Source organism: Macaca fascicularis, chromosome 20 (genome assembly GCF_037993035.2).
Source record: "Macaca fascicularis isolate 582-1 chromosome 20, T2T-MFA8v1.1".
NCBI classification, from domain to species: domain Eukaryota; kingdom Metazoa; phylum Chordata; class Mammalia; order Primates; family Cercopithecidae; genus Macaca; species Macaca fascicularis.
The window spans coordinates 15158947-15182454 of NC_088394.1; the positions used below are offsets into that span (position 1 = coordinate 15158947).

General features: G+C 39.6%; 1 protein-coding gene across 17 annotated transcripts in view; it reads right to left on the reverse strand.

The window, feature by feature from the left end:
• The window catches only part of PARN (poly(A)-specific ribonuclease), a 199986-nt gene that overhangs the window by 23524 nt on the left and 152954 nt on the right, over positions 1–23508 (reverse strand). The window contains exon 23 of one of the 17 annotated variants that reach the window (XM_015442365.4): positions 2558–3680. The exons of the other annotated variants lie outside the window; for them this stretch is intronic. Within the exon in view, the coding sequence (XP_015297851.3) occupies positions 3593–3680 (88 nt within the window). The 3' untranslated portion in view covers positions 2558–3592. Of the gene's footprint in view, positions 1–2557; positions 3681–23508 lie in introns of those variants that run through there. 17 annotated transcript variants of the gene reach the window in all.

Here is a 23508-nt window from a genome sequence, read left to right on the forward strand (position 1 = left end):
GAAAGATTGAAAGCTTGATCCTCCTAAGATCAGGAACAAGACAAAGATGTCAGCTCTCACAACTTCTATTCAACAATGTACTAGAGGTACATTGCAATAAAGGCAAGAGAAAGAAAATGTGTATGGGAAAATTTGTACTGGGGAGATAAATGCAAATGTCTTTATTTGTAGATACGATTTCTTAAACAAAAAATACCCAATACTCTACAATAAATTATTAGAACTGATAAGTGAATAAGTAAGGAAGGTCTAAGAATACAAGGTCAAAATAAAAAGGCTATTATATTTCTTTATATTAGCAATAAATGACTGGAAATGGAACTTTAAAAACATATGACTTACAACAGATCAAAAGGTAAAATACTAAGGGACAACTACAGTATAGCACCTGCAAAATTTGTATGCTGAAAACTCTAATACACTGATGAGAGAAATCAAAGGAAGCCTAAGTAAGTGAAAAGATATACTACATTCATGGGTTGGAAGTCTATATGTAGTTAAGATGTTAATTCTCCTCAAAATGGTCTACAGGTTCAATACAATTCCAATCAAAGAGCTAGCAGGCTTTTTGTAGAAACTGACAAACTCGACTAAAATTTTTGTGGGAAAGTGAATACACTTTTATATAAAAAAGACAAGATTAAAGGGTACACTATTTGATTTCAAGACTCACTACAAAGCTACAGTAATCAAGACAGTATGGTACTGGTAAAAGAACAGACATATAGATCAATGGAAGAGAATAGTGTCCAGAAATAGAGCCACATGTATATGATCAAATGATTTTTGACTAACGAGTCATACATAATTCAGTAATTTGCTTTTCATAAAATAGTGCTGGAATAATTGGATATCTATATGCCAAAAATAAACTCATATCCATGCCTCATACCATATATAAAAATTAACTTGAAATAGATCATATACCTAAAATAAAACTAAGAATAATGAAAAACTGCTTAAAAATATAAGAAAATCTTGTGACCTTATTTAGGCAGAGTTCTTATGTAGATACAAGCAGCATAAGCCATAAAGGAACTGAATCAGTCTCAGAGAAAAGACAAATTAATTATAAAGCCAACTTTTCACCTCATCATCCTACATAGAAAGACCATCAATAAGATTTGTCTCCACACCCAGAGTTTCTCATCAATTTTTAGTTCATTTTTTTTTTTTTTTTTTTTTTTGAGACGGAGTCTCGCTCTGTCACCCAGGCTGGAGTGCAGTGGCCAGATCCCAGCTCACTGCAAGCTCCACCCCCCGGGTTTATGCCATCTCTCCTGCCTCAGCCTCCCCAGTAGCCGGGACTACAGGTGCCCGCCACCTCGCCCGGTTAGTTTTTTGTATTTTTTTTAGTAGAGACGGGGTTTCACCGTGTTAGCCAGGATGGTCTCGATCTCCTGACCTTGTGATCCACCCGTCTTGGCCTCCCAAAGTGCTGGGATTACAGGCTTGAGCCACCGTGCCCAGCCTTTTTTTTTTTTTTTTTTTTTTTAAAGACAGAATCTTGCTCTGTCGCCCAAGCTGGAGTGCAATGGCGCGATCTCGCCTCACTGCAACCTCTGCCTCCCAGGTTCACGCCATTCTCTTGGCTCAGCCTCCCGAGTAGCGGGGACTACAGACGCCCACCACCACGCCCGGTTAATTTTTTTTTTTTTTTTTTTTAATTTTTAGTAGAGATGGGGTTTCACTATGTTGGCCAGCATGGTCTCGATCTCCTGACCTCGTGATCCACCTGCCTCAGCCTCCCAAAGTGCTGGCATTACAGGCGTGAGCCACCGTGCCTGGCCGACAATTTTTAGTTCATTCTTAAAAACTAATGGATGGCCGGGTGCGGTGGCTCACGCCTGTAATCCCAGCACTTTGGGAGGCCGAGATGGGCGGATCACAAGGTCAAGAGATCGAGACCATCCTGCCCAACATAGTGAAACCCTGTCTCTACTAAAAATACAAAATTTAGCCGGGCGTGGTGGCGCACAACTGTAATCCCAACCACTCAGGAGCTGAGGCAGGAGAATTGCTTCAATCCAGGAGGCAGTGCACTCCAGCCTGCCAACAGAGCAAGACTCCGTCTCAAAAAAAAAAATAAAAAATAAAAAGTAATAATAATGGATGGCCAAGAACAGCCAAATATTTAAATAAAGCTTCCAACATGACAGACAAAAACCAAAACAGACCAATATACAGACAGAAATAAAGAACTCTGAGGAAACAAGCACAGAGTAGGGAGCTGAAGGAAACTTTACAAACTATAGCCAGTCCTTGCTTTGCACGTAGTACAGGATCATAAAAACATCTGGACCACTGAAAGGTGAGTATTCTACACTCGTACTCTTTTGTAAGTTTGAATCAGCTTCCAAAGGGTTATCCTTTGGACTCTAAAGGTGTTCTCCACTCACCTTTAGATCAGAGAAAAATGGATTTTTCTGTGACCTTTAGAAATTTTTGTCAAAACATTACTAAGTCTCTGACTCCGGGTTAAAAACAGAGAAACAAACAAACAAAAAGTAAAGCCATAACACTTAGTACACTGCAATTTAAAACACCAGAAACCACTGGGAATTAAAGTGTTTTATTTATTTGTATAAAACTTATGTCCATGTAATGATATAGATCAATGACTGAACAATAAATAAGAGACAAATCTCTTGTTCAGAAGAATTCGACACTCTTCCCCCAAGGAGGTGGAACACAACTCCCCACCACTTAGGCTTGGGCAGTGTACAGTGACTTCCTTTCAAAGAGCAAAGTGTGGAAACAGGGAGAACAGTAACTTCATGTGGAGAGATCTGACAAACACCACCTCAACCCAGGTGATGAAGGTTAACATCACAAGTGAGAAATCATATTGACAGCATGTTCCCTGATATGAAGTGATGAGGATGGCACTTCATCATGGGTCTTCCATCCAAAACCCACAACCTTACTAAAACCACTAGAAAAATAACAGACAAACTCAAGTTGAAGGATATTCCATAGATTAGCTGACCAATTTTGTCCTGAAACTGTCAAGGTAATCAAAAACAAGGAGAGTCAGAGAAACCGTCGTGGTCTAAAGGAGCCTATGGAGATATGATGGCCAAATATAATGTGGTATCCTAGATGAGATCCTGAAACTAAAACAGTAAAAGGACATTAGGTAAAAACCAAGGAAATGTGAATAAAGTATGAGCTTTTGTTAAAAACAAAAAACCTTATTCAGAGTAGTTTAAACAGTGCGTGCCTTCTTCTTGCCATGTAACTTATGATACGGAGTGAGTGTTTCTTCTATGCCTGGGTGAACTGTTGTACTCCTTTGTAAGTTTGAATCAGCTTCCAATGGGTTATCCTTTGCGCTTTCAATGTAGTGAAGTATCTCTGCGAGCTCCTTTAATGTGAAATTTTGTGCTAGCGTTACTTCCTCCGGGACATCTTCATCCTTTTTGTCACAACCACTTTCCTCATTTATGCTGATAAGTTGCCTTCGTTAAGTTCCTCTGGCTGCAGATTTATAGTAACTCAAATGGCAGCAGTGTCAACATTCCCATGGTCAGCTAATTCTTCTTTATAATTCTACTTGTTTTGATTTGAATTTTACTTCCAACATTATCACTTATTGGTTCCTTGTCACACTTTCATCTTGGTTGATCAATTCCCTCTTTTGATTATCCATTTGAAAAGAATGTTGCCTGGGTTTATCACTGAGAAACAAGGAGACAACATAATGACATGTTTTGCTGTCTGAGTGAATAGAATAATGAATGTGCAGACACACAGACTCTGAAAGAAGTGACCTGATTGGTGACAGATCAGGATGTGCATCTGTTTTCTACACAGGGATAAGTGGACTGAAGAGCTAGTAGTGAAGTTTGTACTTTATTCAATTACTCACAGTTAATACATCATAGTCACTGAAATTGGAATCATATTATTGGGTGACTGGTGTTATTTAACTAACCTGGTGACTGAAATCCATGCATATCAGAACCATGCACAGAGAATTACTTGAAAAATTAATGTCCTTATGGACATAAAAGATAATTCTACATCCAAGAAAGAAGAGCCATGTGCATTCTTTCAAAGGAATATTGTGAAGACAAGAATTCTTAGAAACTAAAATAGGAGTTGAAAGAAAAAAAATCCAATGAAAGTATTGAAGGGGGAAAGTCAGGGAAATGTCCAAGAAATGAACAAAAAGATGAAAGACAATAGAATGGAACAAAGACAAAAACATTAGAGGATAAATCCAGGAAACCTGACTTTAACCATGGGAGTTCCAGAAAGAAAGAAGAGAGAAATGAAAGAAAAAAAAAACTGTCAAGGAAATAAAACAATACATTTCCTCCAAAATAAAAGACACAAGTCACAAGTCACAAGTCTCCAGCCTGTAACAGCCCACAGGGAGTACCCAGCATAACACTTTCAAGGCCCATTACTGTGGAATTTCAAAACACTGGGAAAGAAAAAAGAATATTCTCAAAAATTCCAGAAAGGCTGAGAGAGAGAGAGAGAGAGAGAGAGAGAGAGAGAGAAAGTGAGAGATAGAGAGAGACAGAGAGAGAGAAAGGAAGAAGAAGAAAAGAAAAAAGAGGCTATATACAAAGGATCTTGAATAAAACTGACATTAGATTTCTGGATAGCATGTTTGAATGCAAAGACACAAAGACAATGGAGCAACTTCCATTCCAGCCAAGATGGAGAAACAGGGACTGGATTTACCCACCCACCTAAAACAACCAAAAGAATCAGACAAAATATATGAAACAATGGTTCTGAAGGCACTGGACATTGGGCAAGGAAGCACAGTGATCCCCGAGAGACAGGAAACTAATGAGGTGAACCCAATGACTGCTCCAGTTTACTGGTTAGAGAACCCTGGATACCTGCAAAGGAAATCCTTGATGATTCAGCAGAGGACTGATGAGCACATAACGGGTGAGCAATTCCCCAGGGCTGGGGAAAGAACCATCCGAAAGGATTCAAGGGAACAATATATGGTGCTCACACAGGGCTGAGAACAACACCTGTTCCCACCAGCTAACTTGGGAAAACATATATCACAGCATTGGGGAGACTATTTTGGAAGGTCTTAGGCAATGAACACTGCTCCAGACCCACCAAACTACAAAAGTAAGACCTGAAAGAATCAAACTGATTCCAAATGTCTCAATGACATCCTTGAACAAAGTTCAAGAACATTTATAGGAATACAAAAATATCTAGCACACCACAAGGCAAAATTTATAATATATGGCATCTTATTAAAGACTACTAGGTTTCCTTCCTGTAGGAGATGGCTTTAAAAAAAAAAGTAAAATAACAAAGACTATCAGGTATGCAAAAAGGCAGAAAAACACAACCCACGATAACAGTAATCAATCAACTGAAAGTGATGTGGAACTGATACAGATGTTAGAATTAACAGAGTAGGACACTGAAGGGTATTTATAACTGCATTCCATATGTTTAAAATGATAAGCTACAAACCAAACAGAACTTCTAGAAATGAAAAGTACAATGTCTGAGATACAGGCCTGGCAATAGTAACTATCCAAAATAAAACACAGAGAAAAAGAATTTTAAAAATTAAAAAGAGCATCTGTGACCTAGAGGACAACTTCAAGCACCTCAATATACATAAGTAATTGGAGTCCCTAAAAGACAAAATGAGAGCAAGAAAAAGAAAAAAAATCTTTCAAAATAATGGTTGAAAAATGTCCAAACTTTTTTTTTTGGGGGGGACAAGGTCTCACTCTGTCACCCAGGCTGGAGTGCTGTGACACAATCACAGCTCACTGCAGCCTTGACCTTCCCAGGCTCACGTGATCCTCCCCCTTCAGCCTCCCTAGTAGCTGGGACTACTGGCATGTGCCACCATGTCCAGCTAATTTTTTTTGTGTGTATTTTTTTTTGAAGAGACAGGGTTTTGCCATACTGCCTAGGCTGGTTGTGAACTCTTGGGTAAAAGAGATCCACCCGCCCCAGCCTCCTAAAGTGCTGGGATTACAGGCATGAGCCACTGCACCTAGCCTGCCATGTCCAAACTTGATGAAAGCTATAAATCCAGAAATCCAAGAAGCTCAATGAATCCCAAGCCGATAAGAAACTTGAAGAAAACATTACCAGGGCACATCATAATCAAATTACTCAAAACTCATGATAAAGAAAAAACTGTAAAAAGTAGCTACAGAAAAAGTTGTGTTACATACAGAGAAACAAAAATGGGGATGACAACAGATTTTTGTTGAGAAACAATGCAAGTAAGAAGAAAGTTGAGCAGTATCTTAAAAGAATGAAAGAAAAAAACCCGTCCATTTAGAATTCTATACCCAGCAAAAATATCTTTCAAAAATGAAGGTGAGGCCAGGTGCGGTGGTTCACGCCTGTAATCTCAGCATTTTGGGAGGCTGAAGCAGGCAGATCACCTGAGGTAAGCAGTTCAAGACCAGTCTGGCCAACATGGCAAAACCCCATCTCTCCTAAAAAATACAAAAATTAGCCAGGTGTGGTGGTGCACACCTGTAATCGCAGCTACTCAGAGGCTGAGGCAGGGGAATTGCTTGAACCCAGGAGGCAGAGGTTGCAGTGAGCTGAGGTTGTGCCACTGCACTCCAGCCTGGGCAACAGAGGAAGATTCTGTCTCAAAAAAAAAAAAAAAAAAAAAAAAGAAGAGATAAAGACATTTTTATACATACAAAAGAACTTGGGAGGCTGAGGCAGGATCACTTGAGCCCAGGAATTGGAGACCAGTCTGAACAACATAGTGAAACCTCATCTCTAAATAAACAAAACAAAACAAAACAAAAAAGCTGAAAGAGTTCATCACCAGCAGGTCTTTGACATAAGACATGGTTGACTCAGGCAAAAGGAAAATGGTAACAGATGGAAATACGTATAGAACTACACAAAGGAATGAGGAAATACTTACATGTATAAATAGATAAGTTTCTTTTTTCTTTCTTTCTTCCCTTTTTTCTTTCTTCTTTTTTTAATGAGATAGGATCTCGCTCTGTCATGTAGGCTGGAGTGCAGTGGTGTGAACACAGCTCACTGCAGCTTCAACCTCCTGGGCTCAAGGGATCCGCCTGCCTCAGCTTCCCGAGTAGCAGGGACTACGGGCATGTGACACCAAGCTCAGGTGCCACCAAGCTTGGCTAATTTTTTGGCTTTCTGTAGAGATAGTCTTTCCATGTTGCCCAGGCTGGTCTCAAACTCTGGGCTCAAGTGATCTTCCCACTGTGGCCTCCCAAAGTGCTGGGATTACAGGTGTGAGTCACTGCACCCAGCATTAAGATTTTTTATTACTTAATTCTTTTAGAAAATCACTGACTAAATAAGAAATGTAACAATGTTGCATGCTGTTAATAACATATAAATGTAAAGGACACTAATAGCACAAAGGTTGGGAGCTGGGAAATTTAAGTATACTACTGTAAGGTTCCTATGCTATATGTGAATTGATATAACTTGAAGGAAGACTATAATAGGTTAAAAGAAAATACTATATATCCTAATTCAATCCCAATCAAAATTTTACCAGATGCTTCTATATAAATTTATAAGCTGATACTGAAGTTCATAGGGAAATACAAAGGACAGAACAGCCAAAATAACTATGAAAAAGAAGACCAAAGAGAACAAAGTTGGAGGAAGGCTGAAGGTGGGGAAAGGAAGGCAACCTGGAGTGGGTGAGAGCAACAGAGCTGAATCCTGACCTATCCTATTTGTAAGTCAAAAGATAAACAGAAAAATCAAGAAGTATGGATGGAGCTGAAGGCCATTATCCTTAGCAAGCTCACACAGAAACAGAAAATCAAATACTGCATGTTCTCACTTATAAGTAGGCACTTTGTTCCCCTAAAACGGACACAAAGCGAGGAATGATAGGCGCTAGGGCCTACTTAAGGGTAGAGGGTGGGAGGAGGATCAGAAAAAATAACTACTGGGTACCAGGCTTAGTACCTAGATGATGAAATAATCTGTACAACAAACTTCTGTGACATGAGTTTACCTATATAACAAATCTGCACATGTACTCCAGAACCTAAAAGTTAAAAAAAAAAAAAAAATGAAGCAGCAGCAGTAAGTACATTATTTGAGAAAATAAATATCAAAAGAAAGAATTGAAAGTGGTTGTCTCTGAGGGACAGGATGAGGGTAGCAGAGGACTGCTGCTTTTTATTATAAACTTTTCTTTGTACTATTTGGCTTTTAAAGACAATGTTTGCATCTTTCACTGAAAATACTTTTTTCTTTTTAAATGTCAAGGGCTTCACAAAGATTCACTCAATATGTGAAAAATCACTACTGCAATGGTAAATCATGACTTGTCTTTAAAGGGTATACACAACTCAGCTCTGTTACGAATTGGTTTTATGACCTTGAATATGACAGCTTCTCTGAACCTCCAGTCCTCTTCTGTAAAATTGTAACGTGACAGAAGATGGACCAGATCACCTCCAAGTCCCTTCTGGCTCCACCAGTCCACGTTTATCAGGTAACATTTTTGCTTACACAGTTACAGATACTACCTACCCATTCCTTAAAATAATACATTCCATTTCTTCAAAAATGTCCTCCCATCTATCTTCACCTCCATCCATCTGAGTTACTGTGGTATTACTGTATTCCACAATCATTAACATTTGCAGATAGAAATGACACAAAAGAAAACATTCAAAGCCAGTTACCTAAACAACAAAGTTTAAATCTTAATCCTGTGTGTTTCTGAAGATGTTCCATTTATTTGGAAACTGTCATTTTTGGTTCCTTCTGGTTTTCCTATAAACCCACTAACTCTAACTTGAGAAGAAAAGAAAACCCCCTAATGGCATCTGGGCAGGGTCAAATTTGGAAGTAAACTGCTCCTTCACAAATAATGACCAAAAAAAAGAGGTAGGTGCCTGGAAGGATCCACCCACTCCTTTCTCCTCTCTGCTTGTGCACCCCCCTTTTTCTGATGCCCCCTGCAGGTAAATGACCAGAAATAAGAGAAAGCCATCAATCATGTGGAGAAGTCTATTCTAAATTCTCATAGTTTCATTATGTCATTAACTTAGCAATCCTAAATGGACATTCATGTCAGATTTTTACGCAAATTCCAAATGAAGGCATCATTAGCACTAACAATTTGATGTGATGAAGGAACAGGGTATGATGGCATTACCAGAAGGAGAAGAAATGGGGGGCCCACCTGAGAGGCTTCTCATCACATGGAGAATGTCATTTCAGCCCCCCTCAGAACAAAGAATCACCTACCAAAAGTTGTAACATCAAGAAACCACATGCTTCTTGCCTCTTGATTTAGTTTGTGATGACTCTTCCGGGGTTAATTTACAATTATAGCAAACTAGGAACTAATCTGCCAAGAATTCAGAGTCATTAATTTAAGATGATGAACCAATGTACCACATGGTCATTCACAAGAATTCCCCAATTCTCTTTATCAAATAGATGACATGATGTAATACTCAGAAAATAGTGGTGTGAATACTGATTTCTGCGGCATTGCATGCTATTGATAACCTTTTTATTTTCCCCTAAAAATGGCATGAAAAATCTTCAGATCTAATATTCCAAGGCATGTACATACTCCTACCTTCAGGTGGCTCTTTCAGTCTGAACAATAGGTAAGGCAATACAAATAAGGTAGATTATGGCGCAATTATGAAAAGAATGTCATTCCTCTCTGCCTTACTGTAAGCAAAGCAATGAAAAGCATTCCTAGCGTGACTTTGTACTGTTAAAAGAAACAAAACAGCCTGCATGGCCTTCTGAGCAGGACAGTGAGTAGGAAGACATGTTCCAAGTGTGGTAGAGGATCTCCTGTTCGTTCATTTATTTAAATGTTTTTCCAAGTGGCCACAAGTCATTACTTGTTAGGTGCGGGAACACTAAGAAGAATACGTGACAATCCCTGACTTTATCTTTTTACTTCTTACAACAGTCCCAAAGGCAAAGAATTCCCAAGGACTCTGGGTGGCACAGGAGGCATCTCACAAGCCTTTTCTAGTGGCAGGGAAGGATCATAAATGGATATCTTAGGAGGAAGCAGGCATTTTGGAAAGAGCATGAATGGGATTTGGGAAGAGAGAGATGAGGGCTTGAATTTATTTATTTGTTTTATGACTCTGAGCAAGTTCCTCAACTAAAAAATGGGTTACTGTGAAGATTAAGAAACAAAAACAGAAAAGTGCATGTTATGGTGCCTGGCACATGAGAGACTCAGTAAATGTCAGTGGCTTCTCTGTCACCTTCCTTTCCTACGGTGGGAAAGGTGGACAGTCGGTCCATGTTTTTAGAGAAGACACCGATATGGGTCTTCAGAGAGAAGACGAATAAAAAACATCAGAAAAGGAGGAGAGAAAGAGAGAAGGAAGAGCCGTAAGGAGGCACAAGGAGTAAGAACGGCTTGTACAGGATGGTCCCCAACGCTGGGCAGCAAGGAGGAAAGTGTTCCAGCAGCTTTGCTGATGGGCAGGTAAGCCATCAGCTACGTGGGCATTAGCTAATACAGGTGTCTGTTCGGAACCTGTGGATCACGGAGAACCACCTCAACTGCCCTACTCTATCGGAAGTGTACACAGGTTTCTAGTTTCACAGTTCTACTTCTCCCCAACATTTTATTATGAAAACTTCAAATATATAGAAAAGTTTAAAGAACTGTACAGTACAGGCACAGTGATGTGTGCCTGCAATCCTAGCTACTTGGGAGGCTGAGGTGGGAGGATAGCTTGAGCCCAGGAATAGGAGACCAGCTGGGGAAATATAGCAAGACCCCACCACAAAATAAATAAATAAATAAATAAATAAATAAATATGAAACCTTTGAAATACTAAAACAAACAAACAAAACACAAAGAAACACACACATATAAACAACAACCTAAAAAAAACGGGTCTGGCACACTGGCTCACGCCTGTAATCCCAGCACTTTGGGAGAGGGGTCGAGGTGCGTGGGTCATCTGAGGTCAGGAATTCAAGACCAGCCTGGTCAATACGGTGAAACCCAGACTCTACTAAAAATACAAAATTAGCCAGGTGTGCTGGCACATGTCTGTAATCCTAGCTACTTGGGAGGCTGAGGCAGGAGAATCGCCTGAACCCGGGAGGTGGAGGTTGCAGCGAGCCAAGATCACACCAGGAGGCGGAGGTTGCAGTGGGCCAAGATCACACCACTGCACTGCAGCCTGGCAACAAAAGCAAAACTCCATCAAAACAAACAAACAAAACTACAGTAAACACCCACATACCCATCACAGATTTGAGTCCTTTTGCATTTGGGAAAAAGAGGCACAAAAGGGAGATTCTAGAATATTCTCGTTTTGCAAACCTTTGGCTTCTGCACTATCAGCAAGCTGAATGAAATGAAAAATCTTTGCTTCAGAGATTCTTGAATGGCCAAAAAGGAGGCCCCTCAAATCTGGAGATCGTATTTAAACATGGAACCACCTACCAGTACAAGGACAAACTTGGTTTTGGGCCACAGCAGTCATTTTTCATTCTTCCACCAACCTCCCCGAAATAAACACAAACATGCTGCAGTTTCTGCTGACTTACGATGTACCAGCAGAATTTTTAATAAGCATAAAGTGTCAAAAAAAAAAAAAGAACTACGAGGAAAATGTTAAGGATTTCTATACCTGGCAATTAAAATACAGGATTTATACATTTAATGCTTTATTTCCACTAACACCACTATAAACTATAAAGGACTAATCCTAAATGCACATGATTTGGGCAACTCAAACAGAAAATCTGTTTTGCATTTAGTTAAAGACATGGAAAAAACAGTATTTCACCTCCCTAACATCTAAGTGTGCTGAGGGCAATTTGTTTCAATTATTAGCAGCTTACACTATCACAAAAAATTATACTATTACATGAAGATAAGTACTCAATAATATAACACAATGTTAGAAACATAGATGATAATGAGACTTTTAATTATGGTTAATCAAATAAATAACATGAAGGTATCGAAAGAAACCATTAATTTTCAAATATTACTGCTATTATGAAACATGAACGCGTTCTAACACAACAAAGGTCATATAAGTGTAAGGTGATGTTAAACTTAGCTTCATGTTATTTAAAATAAAATCCTGAGATGACACACTGCTTTAATGTATGAGGTGAAAGCAGGCTTTCAGTGCTGAATTCCAAATTTCTGCATACAAGAGCTTTTAAATGGAAATGCCGAATTTTATTGGAGACATTGACAAACCTTTCTATGTTTTCAAATTTAAAGAAAGCTAAGTCATTGCTAAAATCTCCTAAACTTTAATGAAATAATTACACATTTAAAAAAACTATAGAAATCTTAGAGTTTGTATTATTATTATTACTATTATTATTATTATTATTATTGAGACAGGGTCTCACTCAGTCACTCTCGGCCAGAGTGCAATGTTACAATCTCAGCTCACTGCAGCCTCGACTTCCTCAGCTCAAGTAATTCTCCCACCTCAGCCTCCCGTCACAGTTGGGACTACAGGGGCACACTACCGCACCCGGCTAAGTTTTGTATGTTTTGTAGAGACAGGGTTTCACCATGTTACCCAGGCTGGTCTTGAACTCCTGAGCTCAAGTGATCTGCCCATCTTGGCGTTCCAAAGGGCTGGCTGGGATTACAGGCATGAGCCATCTGGCCTGGCTGAGTTTGAATTATGTTTTAATAATACATATAGATAAATTTTTTGAGGTGGGGTCTTGCTCTGTTGCCATAGCATGATCATGGCTCACTACTGCCTCAAACTCCTTAGCATAAGCAATCCTCCCACCTCAGCCTCCTGAGTACATGGGATTACAGACATGAGCCACCATACCTAACTAATTTTTTGATTTTTTTTTTGGTCGTTGTTGTTGTTAGAGATGGGATCTTGCTATGTTGCCCAGGCTGGTCTTTAAGCTGTCCTTAAGCAAACCTCCCATCTCATCTTCCCAAAGTGCTAGAATTACAGGTATGAGCTACCATGCCCAGCCAATATAGATAATTTTTAATAAAAACAATTGTTCTGCTTCCACAGCTGTGCTTTTGTCAAAGTCTACAGAGCTGACACTTTACACTCTAGCTCGATTAAAGCAGACCTTCATCTAAAAATCAATCCATCCATTTGCCAGATGTGTTACAGCCCATACAACAGGTGAGAGGAGAAAGGCCAGATCTAAAAAGCATTTTCATAAATAAAGCATAAAACAGAAAAGCAACTGAAAATTATGAACTCAAATGTGGTAACTCATATTACATGATAATTCACTCATGAATTATCAATAATTCATAATTCTCTATTTACATTTTTAAAGTATTTTAGGTCTCTCATCAGCATTCTCTCCATTCTCAACCATCAAAAGAAAGGTTTCATGTAAAATTCTACTATAAAAATAGTATTCAAAATTGTCTGAATCCCTTAAAATTTTTTAAAACTGCAGTAAAGTACACATAAAATTTAGTGTCTTAACCATTTTAAGCATACAGTTCTGCAGCGTTATGTCCACTCACAATGCTGGGCAACCAATCTCCAGTACTGAATCATATTAAACAACTCGCCATTCCCACCTCTCCTCAGCCGGGGGCAATCACCACTCTCCTTTCTGTCTCTATGAATCTGACTTACTCTAGGAACCTCATATAAGTGGAATCATCTGGTGTTTTATCTTTTTGTGATGGGCTTATTTCATTTTGCATAATGTCTTCAAGGTGATTCTATAGCTAAGGAGCAGAATTTACATCTATATCTTTATCTTAACCAAATCACATTTTTACAATTTGCTTGAAGCAAACTGAAGCATGCATTAGAATCTCCTTCCTTTTTAAGGCCGATTAATATTCCACTGTAAGCATATGCCACATTTTGCTTATCCAAGTTGTCCACATCTCTTTTATGTGATGCTACTCTCAGGAATCCTGTTGAACTCTGAAAGAAAGCAATCTCAAAGAAAGCAATCGTGTCCTGATCTACTGGTACAAGAGATGTCAAAGGAAGGAGACAAACTACATTCATTCATCTTTCCTGGACACCCAACCAGACAGATATGCCAGAGGGGGCATCTGTTAGAGCTATACCACATCTTTATTAAAAACCAAGTTTTATGTCTTTATGTACATTACATGGTAAAATCAATTTTCCTAGTTAATCATTCTATTTTATTAGTAACTGCACACTTTAAAATTCTGCATTTTACATTAACCAGACACTAGTTTTATGCTGAATATTTACTTGAATTTCTTAAAATACTCCCTTGAGAATAGGCTGATCTCCTTTCTTACAATTGCACAGCTGGTAAGGTGCAAAGTAGCTGAATTCAGAGGGAGGAACGAGTGGGGGTGGTGGAAATTCTTCCTCACTTATTAAAAAAATAATTTAGAACAGGTGTAAAAGGTCTCTACCACTTTTCCAGTCTGAAATTAGCATAGCCCTTCAAAAGACAACTAGACCTAGCCAAAACTGGCAAGGAGGAGGGAAAGGTGGTGGCGGGTCAGCAGGAAGAGCTCTCAATTTGCTGCTAGAACATGAAGGCACAAAAAACATGGCACCTGCCCAAAGCATATCAATTATTCTAGTAATAAGAGCAATGTATTTAAAGTTCTGAGAGGAAACAGTTTTGGGATCTAGAATTCTACATCCAGCAACATTATACATGCAAAACAATATAACATTTAAGAAAATTACTCCCTCAAAAAAGTCCACACAAAAACCGCTGGGATGGCTGAAAGATTCTTCTGGGCAGCAAAGTTTCAATGACATAGGAATACACTTTCTTCTCTATGTCCCATTTATGTAACTTTTTTTCTCTGCAGAGGATAACATTTATACAACCATAATATTATACATGCTGTATCCTGGTTTTCGTCTCTTAGGATCAACTTATAAAGAAGGCACAAAAGTATGGATACAAAAAGTAGTAAATATTATAAATAATAACTAACCAAAGTGAGAAGAGGGCAGAAAGAAGGCAGAATATACATCCTAAATTCCAAATCTTTTATAGCAGTAATCAGGATATATTGTTCAAAGTTGGTAAGTCAAGAAATGGACGTATTATTTAAAGGAATAATAGAAACCACTGAAAGAATGTAACAGGAGCTGCCACTGGGAAGAGGAACTGAGAGTGAAGAGTGAAGATTTTCCTCCTTCATTTTACACTCTACTGTACTACATGAATTTTTTAAAATTATGTGCATTTATCACTTCGGTGGTTTCAAAGGTGTCATGGGAAACATTTTCTCTGCTAAAATATACTTAACTTATAAGATCTACATTGAATTTGCCAACATTTACTCTGCCCAAATATAAGAGAGATTTTGCTGAGGTGGCTGGACTAGGTAAATCTACAGTCCTTTCCAGAAGCTAAGGCTCTATCCCAAGGGATAAGCAAATTGTAAAAATGTAATTTGGTTAAGATAAAGATAGAGATGTAAATTCTGCTCCTTGGCTATAGAACCTAGAGCAAACAAAAGCTAAACAACAGGAAATTTTCCCAGAAAAAGGCAAGACTAGGGGCAGAAGAGACAGTTAGAGCAGACTGGAGGTGTCCCAAGAGGCCCAGGGCAAGAAAGAAGCACCAAGGAAGAGCCAACACAGAGCTTCCTGGACTGCAGTGAGAGAGCCAGCTGCCACCAGGGTCAAAGGCGCCACTGCTTGCGCTGTAGACACACATTTTGAAACAGTAGTGGACGGTTGTGGGTCTCAAGGTGAGAGGCACCTACTCAAAGTGATGAATGTCTAAGCACAGGGCCAAGACACAGAGGGCAAAACGGGCTGACTACACATTCTTCTGCCACAGAGCTAGTAGTTTCCAACCATTTTGTTGAAACCACGAGAAGGACCTTCTAAAAACGTCTAGTATATAAATGACAGGTGGAAATTTAGAGGGCGGTCTCCACTAAAAGGGTCAATGATTTTTTCTTTTCTTTTCTGAATCTCGTTCTGTCACCCAGGCTGGAGTGCAGTGGTGGGATCATGGCTCACTGTAGCCTCGACTTCCTGAGCTCAAATTGTTGTACCACCTCAGCCTCCTGAGTAGCTGGGACTATAGGCATGGGCCACCATGTCTGGCTAATTTTTTTTTTTTTTTTTTTAGAGATGGGGTCTTGTCATGATGCCCAGGCTGGTCTCGAGCTTCTGAACTCAAGCAATCCTCCAGCCGCGACCTCCCAAAGTGCTGGGATTACAGGCATGCGCCACTGTGCTCAGCCAATGATCTTTTTATTTGACATGTCTTTATTATTGTAGTGTCATAAAGAGCTTTCATAGGTTCACCTGTGACACTGATTTACTGTATGTTCCTAAACTAAAAATTCCACTATAAGGATTTTCAAAACTCTAACCCTCAGGTTTAGAAGAGACTGCTATTTGCTATTTGAGAGAATCAAAGGGTCTCACAAGTTTTTATCAATTTCCACGTCATGCCCTACACACTGTGCACAGTATAAAAGCATTTGGAATTTAAGAGCCAGAAGGGACTTCAGCATTCTTTCCACCAAAATGCCTCATTTAAAATGAGAAAACAGAGGCACATGCTGGGCTCTTCATGGGTATTTACTGAAGGGAAGAGAGAACGAAGAGTCTTTTCCGAGGTGCTAGGTGGTGGCAGAGCCTAAGCTGGAACCCTTGGCTTCTGGTTGCCTGATAAGTCAGTTCCCTGTCCACTCGCCCTACGGCTTCTGTTGTCTTTAAGGCATTTTTCAGTAGGAAGGGAGAAAACACTTGCTCCACAGGCCCATTGATGCATAAACATGTAAGCACTTTGACAAGGCAATGGGTCCTGGAATATGGTCCGGTGAATCAGAATTCTCCTTCCTAAAGGGCTTTTTCCTCACTTTCTAATGTAATACATATATTCAGTTACTTTCAGAAACCACTAGCTGCAGATGAAAACCATATGGAATCCAAAAACCGTAGCTTTGATATATGCATTAGCATTTCCTACCTAGCAGGAATTCCAAGAGCTACTCAATTTTCAAGGAAGGCTGAAATTTAGTCTCGTAGAAAGGAAAGGCTAGAGGGAAGAGACCAGCCAGTGGGATTTTCCCATCAGTTGAGATAAACCAAAGAGCAAGTAACCAAAGGGCATGACTGATTAAAATCTCTATCAGTGCAAAGTGGCTCTAAAAAATCATTCCCTTTAATTAGAGAACATTATAGTATTAATAAAATGGGAATAGTAATAGCACCTATCTTTCAGGAATATTGTGAGTGTTGGTGCTGGCTTATGGGGACTAAGTACCTATTAGTGAGATCTTACATGTTTCAGCATCGACTGTAGAGGAGTATTCTCCAAACACTATGCTACCCTGTATTTCTTCAGATCCCACACCACCAAACCAAATCTTCCTCCCTCTCACAGCAAACTGATGTTCAGTCCAGTTTCTCCAGAACCCAAGCCCTCTTTTTTTTTCCAGTTGTTAACTATAAAGTGCTTGAATATTCTGGACACTGAATCTATTACAGGAAAGAAAAGAAGCACACTGCTACAATACCAGTGCAAACAGCAAAAGAAATGGATGCTCATCTCTAGCAGCACTGCTAACGGCCACGTGTAGAAGCTTGACTGCTGTGACCAGCTCTGCCAAAGGCTCAGAGTCAATTCTCTAAAGCAAATAGAAGTGAGTCACAGAGCAGTGCCTGTCTTCCTCTCAAACATAATGCTGCCCTCCGAATCTTAACTGTACCTTTCTAATTATGGATGCCTGAATTTTTAAATTTATATCTATGCCATTTCCCCCATACTTTAATCCCTTATTTTATTTAAGAGACTAATAACTGTTTAAAGAAAAAGAAAGAAAATGAATAAAAGCACTAATGTATCTATGGGGTTCATACAATATGTAGAAGTAAAATATAAGATAAAAGATCGCAAAGGATTGGGGAAGGGAGTAATTGGAAATATACTGTTAAGAGTCTCACACTGTTCATGAAGTAGTACATTTTTTGCTTGAAGACAGACTGTCAAAAACAAAAAGAGAAAATAAAAATAAAAGACTGTGATACTTGAAAGATGCATATTGTAATCTTAGAGTAGTGCTTGGCCAATAGAAATGTAATGTAACCAGGTATATAATTAAAAATGTTCAAATATCTACCATTTAAAAATGAAAACGAAGTCTAATTAATTTAATATTTCAACCTCATATATCAAAAATATTATCATTTCAACATGTAATCTGCATGTAAACAATGATTAACAGTTTACATTCTTCAAAATCTGGTGTGTAGTCTCTGTCTCAAAAAAAAAAAAAATCTGGTGCGTAGTTATATTCACAACCCATCTCATTTTGGACTAGCAACATTTCAAGTACTCAATAGCCATGTGGTTAATGGCTACCGTCTTGGACAGTATAATTCCACAGCAAGGGTCAACCTTTCTCTAAAGGGTCACAGAGTAAACATTTTGAGTTTTGGGGGCCATAGGTCTCTGTCATAACTACCCAACTTTGCCACTGTAACTCAAAAGCAGCCACAGGCAATATGTAAATGAATGGGTGGCTGGGCACAGTGGCTTGTGCCTGTAAGCCCAGCACTTTGAGAGGCGGAGGTGGGAGGATCACTAGAACCAAGGAGTTCAAGACCAGTCCAGGTAACATAGCGAGACCCCATCTCTATAAAAAAATTATTTAAATAAAACAAAATAAAAATAAATGAATGGGCAAGGCTGTGTTCCAACAGAACCTTATAAAAACATGTGAGCCACATGGGCCAGATTTGGTTTGACAGCTGTAGTTTACCAACCACCAATCTGGAACAATGACTTTAAAAAACAACACAAAGCGGTATAAGCAAAAAGTCAATAGAGAAGATAAAATGGGATGATAAAATATCAGCAAATACTAAATAATACATAATTCAACCAAAAGGCAGTAGAGTAAGAGGAACAGAGGGACACAGAAGAAACAGGACAAACAGGAAACAAACCACAAGATGGGAGGCAGATCTGTCCTCAACATTAGTTCAATATAAATGGCAGAGATTGTCAGGAGCAAGAGCCAGCTATACGCAATTTATAAGAAACACACTTTCATTATAAAGACAAACCAGTTACCAGTAAAGACTGAACAAGGGCCGGGCGCGGTGGCTCACGCCTGTAATCCCAGCACTTTGGGAGGCCGACGTGGGCGGATCACGAGGTCAGGAGATCGAGACCATCCTGGCTAACACGGTGAAACCCCATCTCTACTAAAAAATACAAAAAACTAGCCGGGCGAGGTGGCGGGCGCCTATAGTCCCAGCTACTCGGGAGGCTGAGGCAGGAGAATGGTGTGAACCCGGGAGACAGAGCTTGCAGTGAGCTGAGATCCGGCCACTGCACTCCAGCCTGGGCGACAGAGCAAGACTCCATCTAACAAAAATATACGACACAAACACTAAGTATAAGAAAATAGGCAAGGTGTGGTGGCTCATACCTGTAATCCCAGCACTTTGGGAGGTCAAAGCAGGTGGATCATTTGAGGTCAGAAGTTCGAGACCAGCCTGGCCAACACAGCGAAACCCGGTCTCTACTAAAAATGCAAAAAATTAGCTGGGTGTGATGGCACATGCCTGTAATCCCAGCTACTCGGCGGGCTGAGGCAGGAGAATCACTCCAACCTGGCAACAGAGCAAGACTTTGTCTAAACAAACAAACAAAAAATAATAATAATAATAATAACATTATTATTATTATAGTTATTATTATGAGATCAACATAACCCTGATTCCAAAACTTGACAAAAATAGAAAATTACAGGCTGGGCGCAGTGGCTCACACCTGTAATCCCAGCACTTTGGGAGGCCAAAGCGGGTGGATCACGAGGTCAGGAGTTCGAGACCGTCCTGGCCAACATGGTGAAACTTCGTCTCTACTAAAAATACAAAAAAATTTAGCTGGGCATGGTGGTGTGTGCCTGTAATCCCAGTTACTCGGGAGGCTGAGGCAGGAAAATCACTTGAACCAGGGAGTCGGAGGTTGCAGTGAGCCGAGATTGCGCCACTGCACACTCCAGCCTGACAACAGAGCAAGACTCCATCTCAAAAAAAGAAAAGAAAAGAAAAGAAAATTACAGTTTAATATTCCTCATGAACAGAGATGCAAAAAATATTTAACACAATATCAGCAATCAAATCCAATAACATATTAAAAGGATAACACTTTACAGCCAAGTGGGATTTCTTTCAGGCATATAAATCTGATTAAACATTCAAGTATCAATTAGTATAATTCAAAATTTTAACAAAATAAACGATGGCCAGGTGCACAGCTACCTAATACCAGCACTCTGGGAGGTGGGAGGATCTCTTGAGGCCAAAGGGTCCAAAACCAGTCTGAGTAACATAGTGAGACTCTTGTCTCTACAAAAATAAAAAAATTAGCCAAGTGTGGTGGTGCACACCCGTAGTTCCAGCTACTCAGGAGGCTGAGGTGGGATGATCCCTTGAGCCCAGGAGTTCAAGGCTGCCATGAGCTATGATTATGCCACAGCACTCTAGCCTGGGCAACAGACCCTGTCTCAGAAATATTAAAAATAAATAAATAAAAGACAAAACCCATAAGACAATTTTTAAAGATACAGAAAGAGCACCTGAAAAGATTCAATATCCACTTGTGATGTTGAATGATTTCTTAACGTACTAGAAATGGAAAGCAACTTCCCCAATCTGAAAAAGAATGTGTATGAACAACCTAAAATCTTACTTAATGGGGAAACATTGAACTTCTCCTCCCTAATACTGGAAACAAGGCAGGGATATCCACTCTCTCTATTTCTATTTAACCATATGCTAAAGGTGCTACTCAGTGCAATAAGGCAAGAAAAATAAATAAAAGACATAAAGACTAGAAAAGATGTAAAACTTGTGAACAGCATACAACGTAATTGTGCACATAGAAAACCTTATGGAATATTTTTAAAAATCCTATTAGAACAAATAACTGAATTTAAAAAGGTTGCAAGACATGAAGTCAATATATAACAATGAATTATATTTCTTTTTTTTTTGAGATGAAGTCTTGCTCTTGTCCCCCAGGCTGGAGTGCAATGGCGCTATCTTGGCTCACTGCAACCTCCACCTCCCAGGTTCAAGTGATTCTCCTGCCCTCAGCCTCCCGAGTAGCTGGGATTATAGTCACCTGCCACCACAGCTGGCTAATTCTTTTATTTTAAGTAGAGACAGTGTTTGGTCAGGCTGGTCTTGAATTCCTGACCTCAGGGGATCCATCCGCCTTGGCCTCCCAAAGTTTTGGGATTACAGGTGTGAGCCACTGTGCCCAGCAACAATGAATTATATTTCTATACAAAAGCAGCAAACAGTTTGAAAATGACATTTAAGAAACAATTCCAGGCCAGGCCAGGCCTGGTGGCTCACACCTATAATACTAACGCTTTAAGAGGTCAAGGCGGGAGGTTCACTTGAACCCAGGAGTTCAAGATCAGCTTGGGAAACACAGTGAGACTCTGTCTCTACAAAAAAAAAATTTTTAAATTAGCCAGGAGTGGTGGCAAGTAGCTGTAGTCCCCAGCTATTTGGGTGGCTGAGTGAGTCAAACCAATAAAGGAAGAAAACTCTTTTAAACAAATTGTTAAAATGTTGTTGGAACAACCAGACAGTCATATGGGAAAAAATAAACCCTGATCTCCATATCTCACTCCACATACACGATTAATTTGAAATGGGTCATGACCTAAATGTAAAAGGTAAAATTACAAACCTTCTACCAAAAAAACAAAGAGACAATCACTGCAACCTTAGCGTAGGCAAATATTTTGGGGCGGGGGGGGAGAATCCACTAACAATAAAAGGAAAAACTTAATAAACAAGACTTTATGAAAATAAAAGATATCTGGCTGGGTGTGGTGGTTCGCACCTGTAATCCCAGCACTTTGGGAGGCCGAGGCTGCCGGATCACTTGAGGCCAGGAGTTCAAGACCAGCCTGGGCAACATGGTGAAACCCTGTTTCTACTAAAAATACAAAAATTACCCAGGTGTGGTGGTGCACATCTGTAATCTACTCCGGAAGGTGAGGCACGAGAATCACTTGAGCCTGACAGGCAGAGGTGGCAGTGAGCTGAGATTGCACCACTGTACTCCAGCCTAGACAACAAAGCAAGACTGTCTCAAAAGGAAAGAAGAACAAATCAGAAATATGTGCTCATTTAAAAACATCACAAAGAAATGAATAGGTAAACCACAGAATCAAAAAAATACACATGCAGCACAAACATCTGACAAAGGCTATGTATCTGGACTATATACAAGAACTATAAGTTAATAGCAAAAAGACAACCCAATTTTAAAAAGGGCAAGAGACTTAAAAAGCCACCTCAATGGTCAACAAGAACATTAAATGGTAGTCAATATCATTAGCATGAGAGAAATGCAAATTAAAACCACAATGCAATACTGTTTCATTCCCTCTAAGATGACTAAAGTTAAAAGATTGACAGTCAGGTGCAGTGGCTCACACCTGTAATCCCAACACTTTGGGAGGCCGAGGCAGGTGGATCACTTGAGGTCAGGAGTTCGAGACCAGCCTGGCCAACATGGCAAAACACCATCTCTACTAAAAATACAAAAATTAGCTGGGTGAGGTGGTGCGCATCTGTAGTCGCAGCTTCTCAGGAAGCAGAGGCCTGTGAATCGCTTGATCCCAGGAAGGAGGTTGCAGTGAGCCAAGATCGCGCTACTGCACTCTAGCCTGGGAAAAAGAGCAAGACCTGTCTCAATAAATAAATAAATAAATAAATAAATAAATAAATAAAATTATAAAAGATTAACAGCATGAAATGCTGACAAGGATGTGGACTAAATAAAACTCACACAATAAAATGGCATATCAAACTCATACTATAAAATGCTATATCCACTTTGGAGAGCTGTTTCTTTGCTCTTAATAAAGTTTAACACATACTTATCCTAAAAATCAATAATTCAGGCCGGGCGCGGTGGCTCAAGCCTGTAATCCCAGCACTTTGGGAGGCCGAGGCAGGCGGATCACGAGGTCAGGAGATCGAGACCATCCTGGCGAACACGGTGAAACCCCGTCTCTACTAAAAATACAAAAAAATTAGCCGGGTGTGGTGGCGGGTGCCTATAGTCCCAGCTTCTAGGGAGGCTGAGGCAGGAGAATGGCTTGAACCCGGGAGGCGGTGGAACTTGCAGTGAGCCAGGATCGTGCCACTGCACTCCAGCCTGGGCGACAGAGCGAGACTCCGTCTCAAAAAAAAAAAAAAAAAAAAAAAAAAAAAAAAAAATCAATAATTCTACTCCTACATATGCAGACAAAAAAAATTCTCTTACTGAAACATTCACAGCAGCCTTACCGATAATAGCCCCAAACGAGAAACAGTTCAAACGTCCACTATCAAGAGAATGGGGGTAAAATAAATGTTGCACATTTACATAATTAAATACTACTCAACGATTTAAAAAAACTACTGAGACGCAATATCAAGGATGAATTTTAAAAATATATTAAGCAAAAAAGGTAAACACAATGCCAAACGATTCTATTTTTTATAAATTCCAAGAATAGGTGAAACTAATCTTACAGT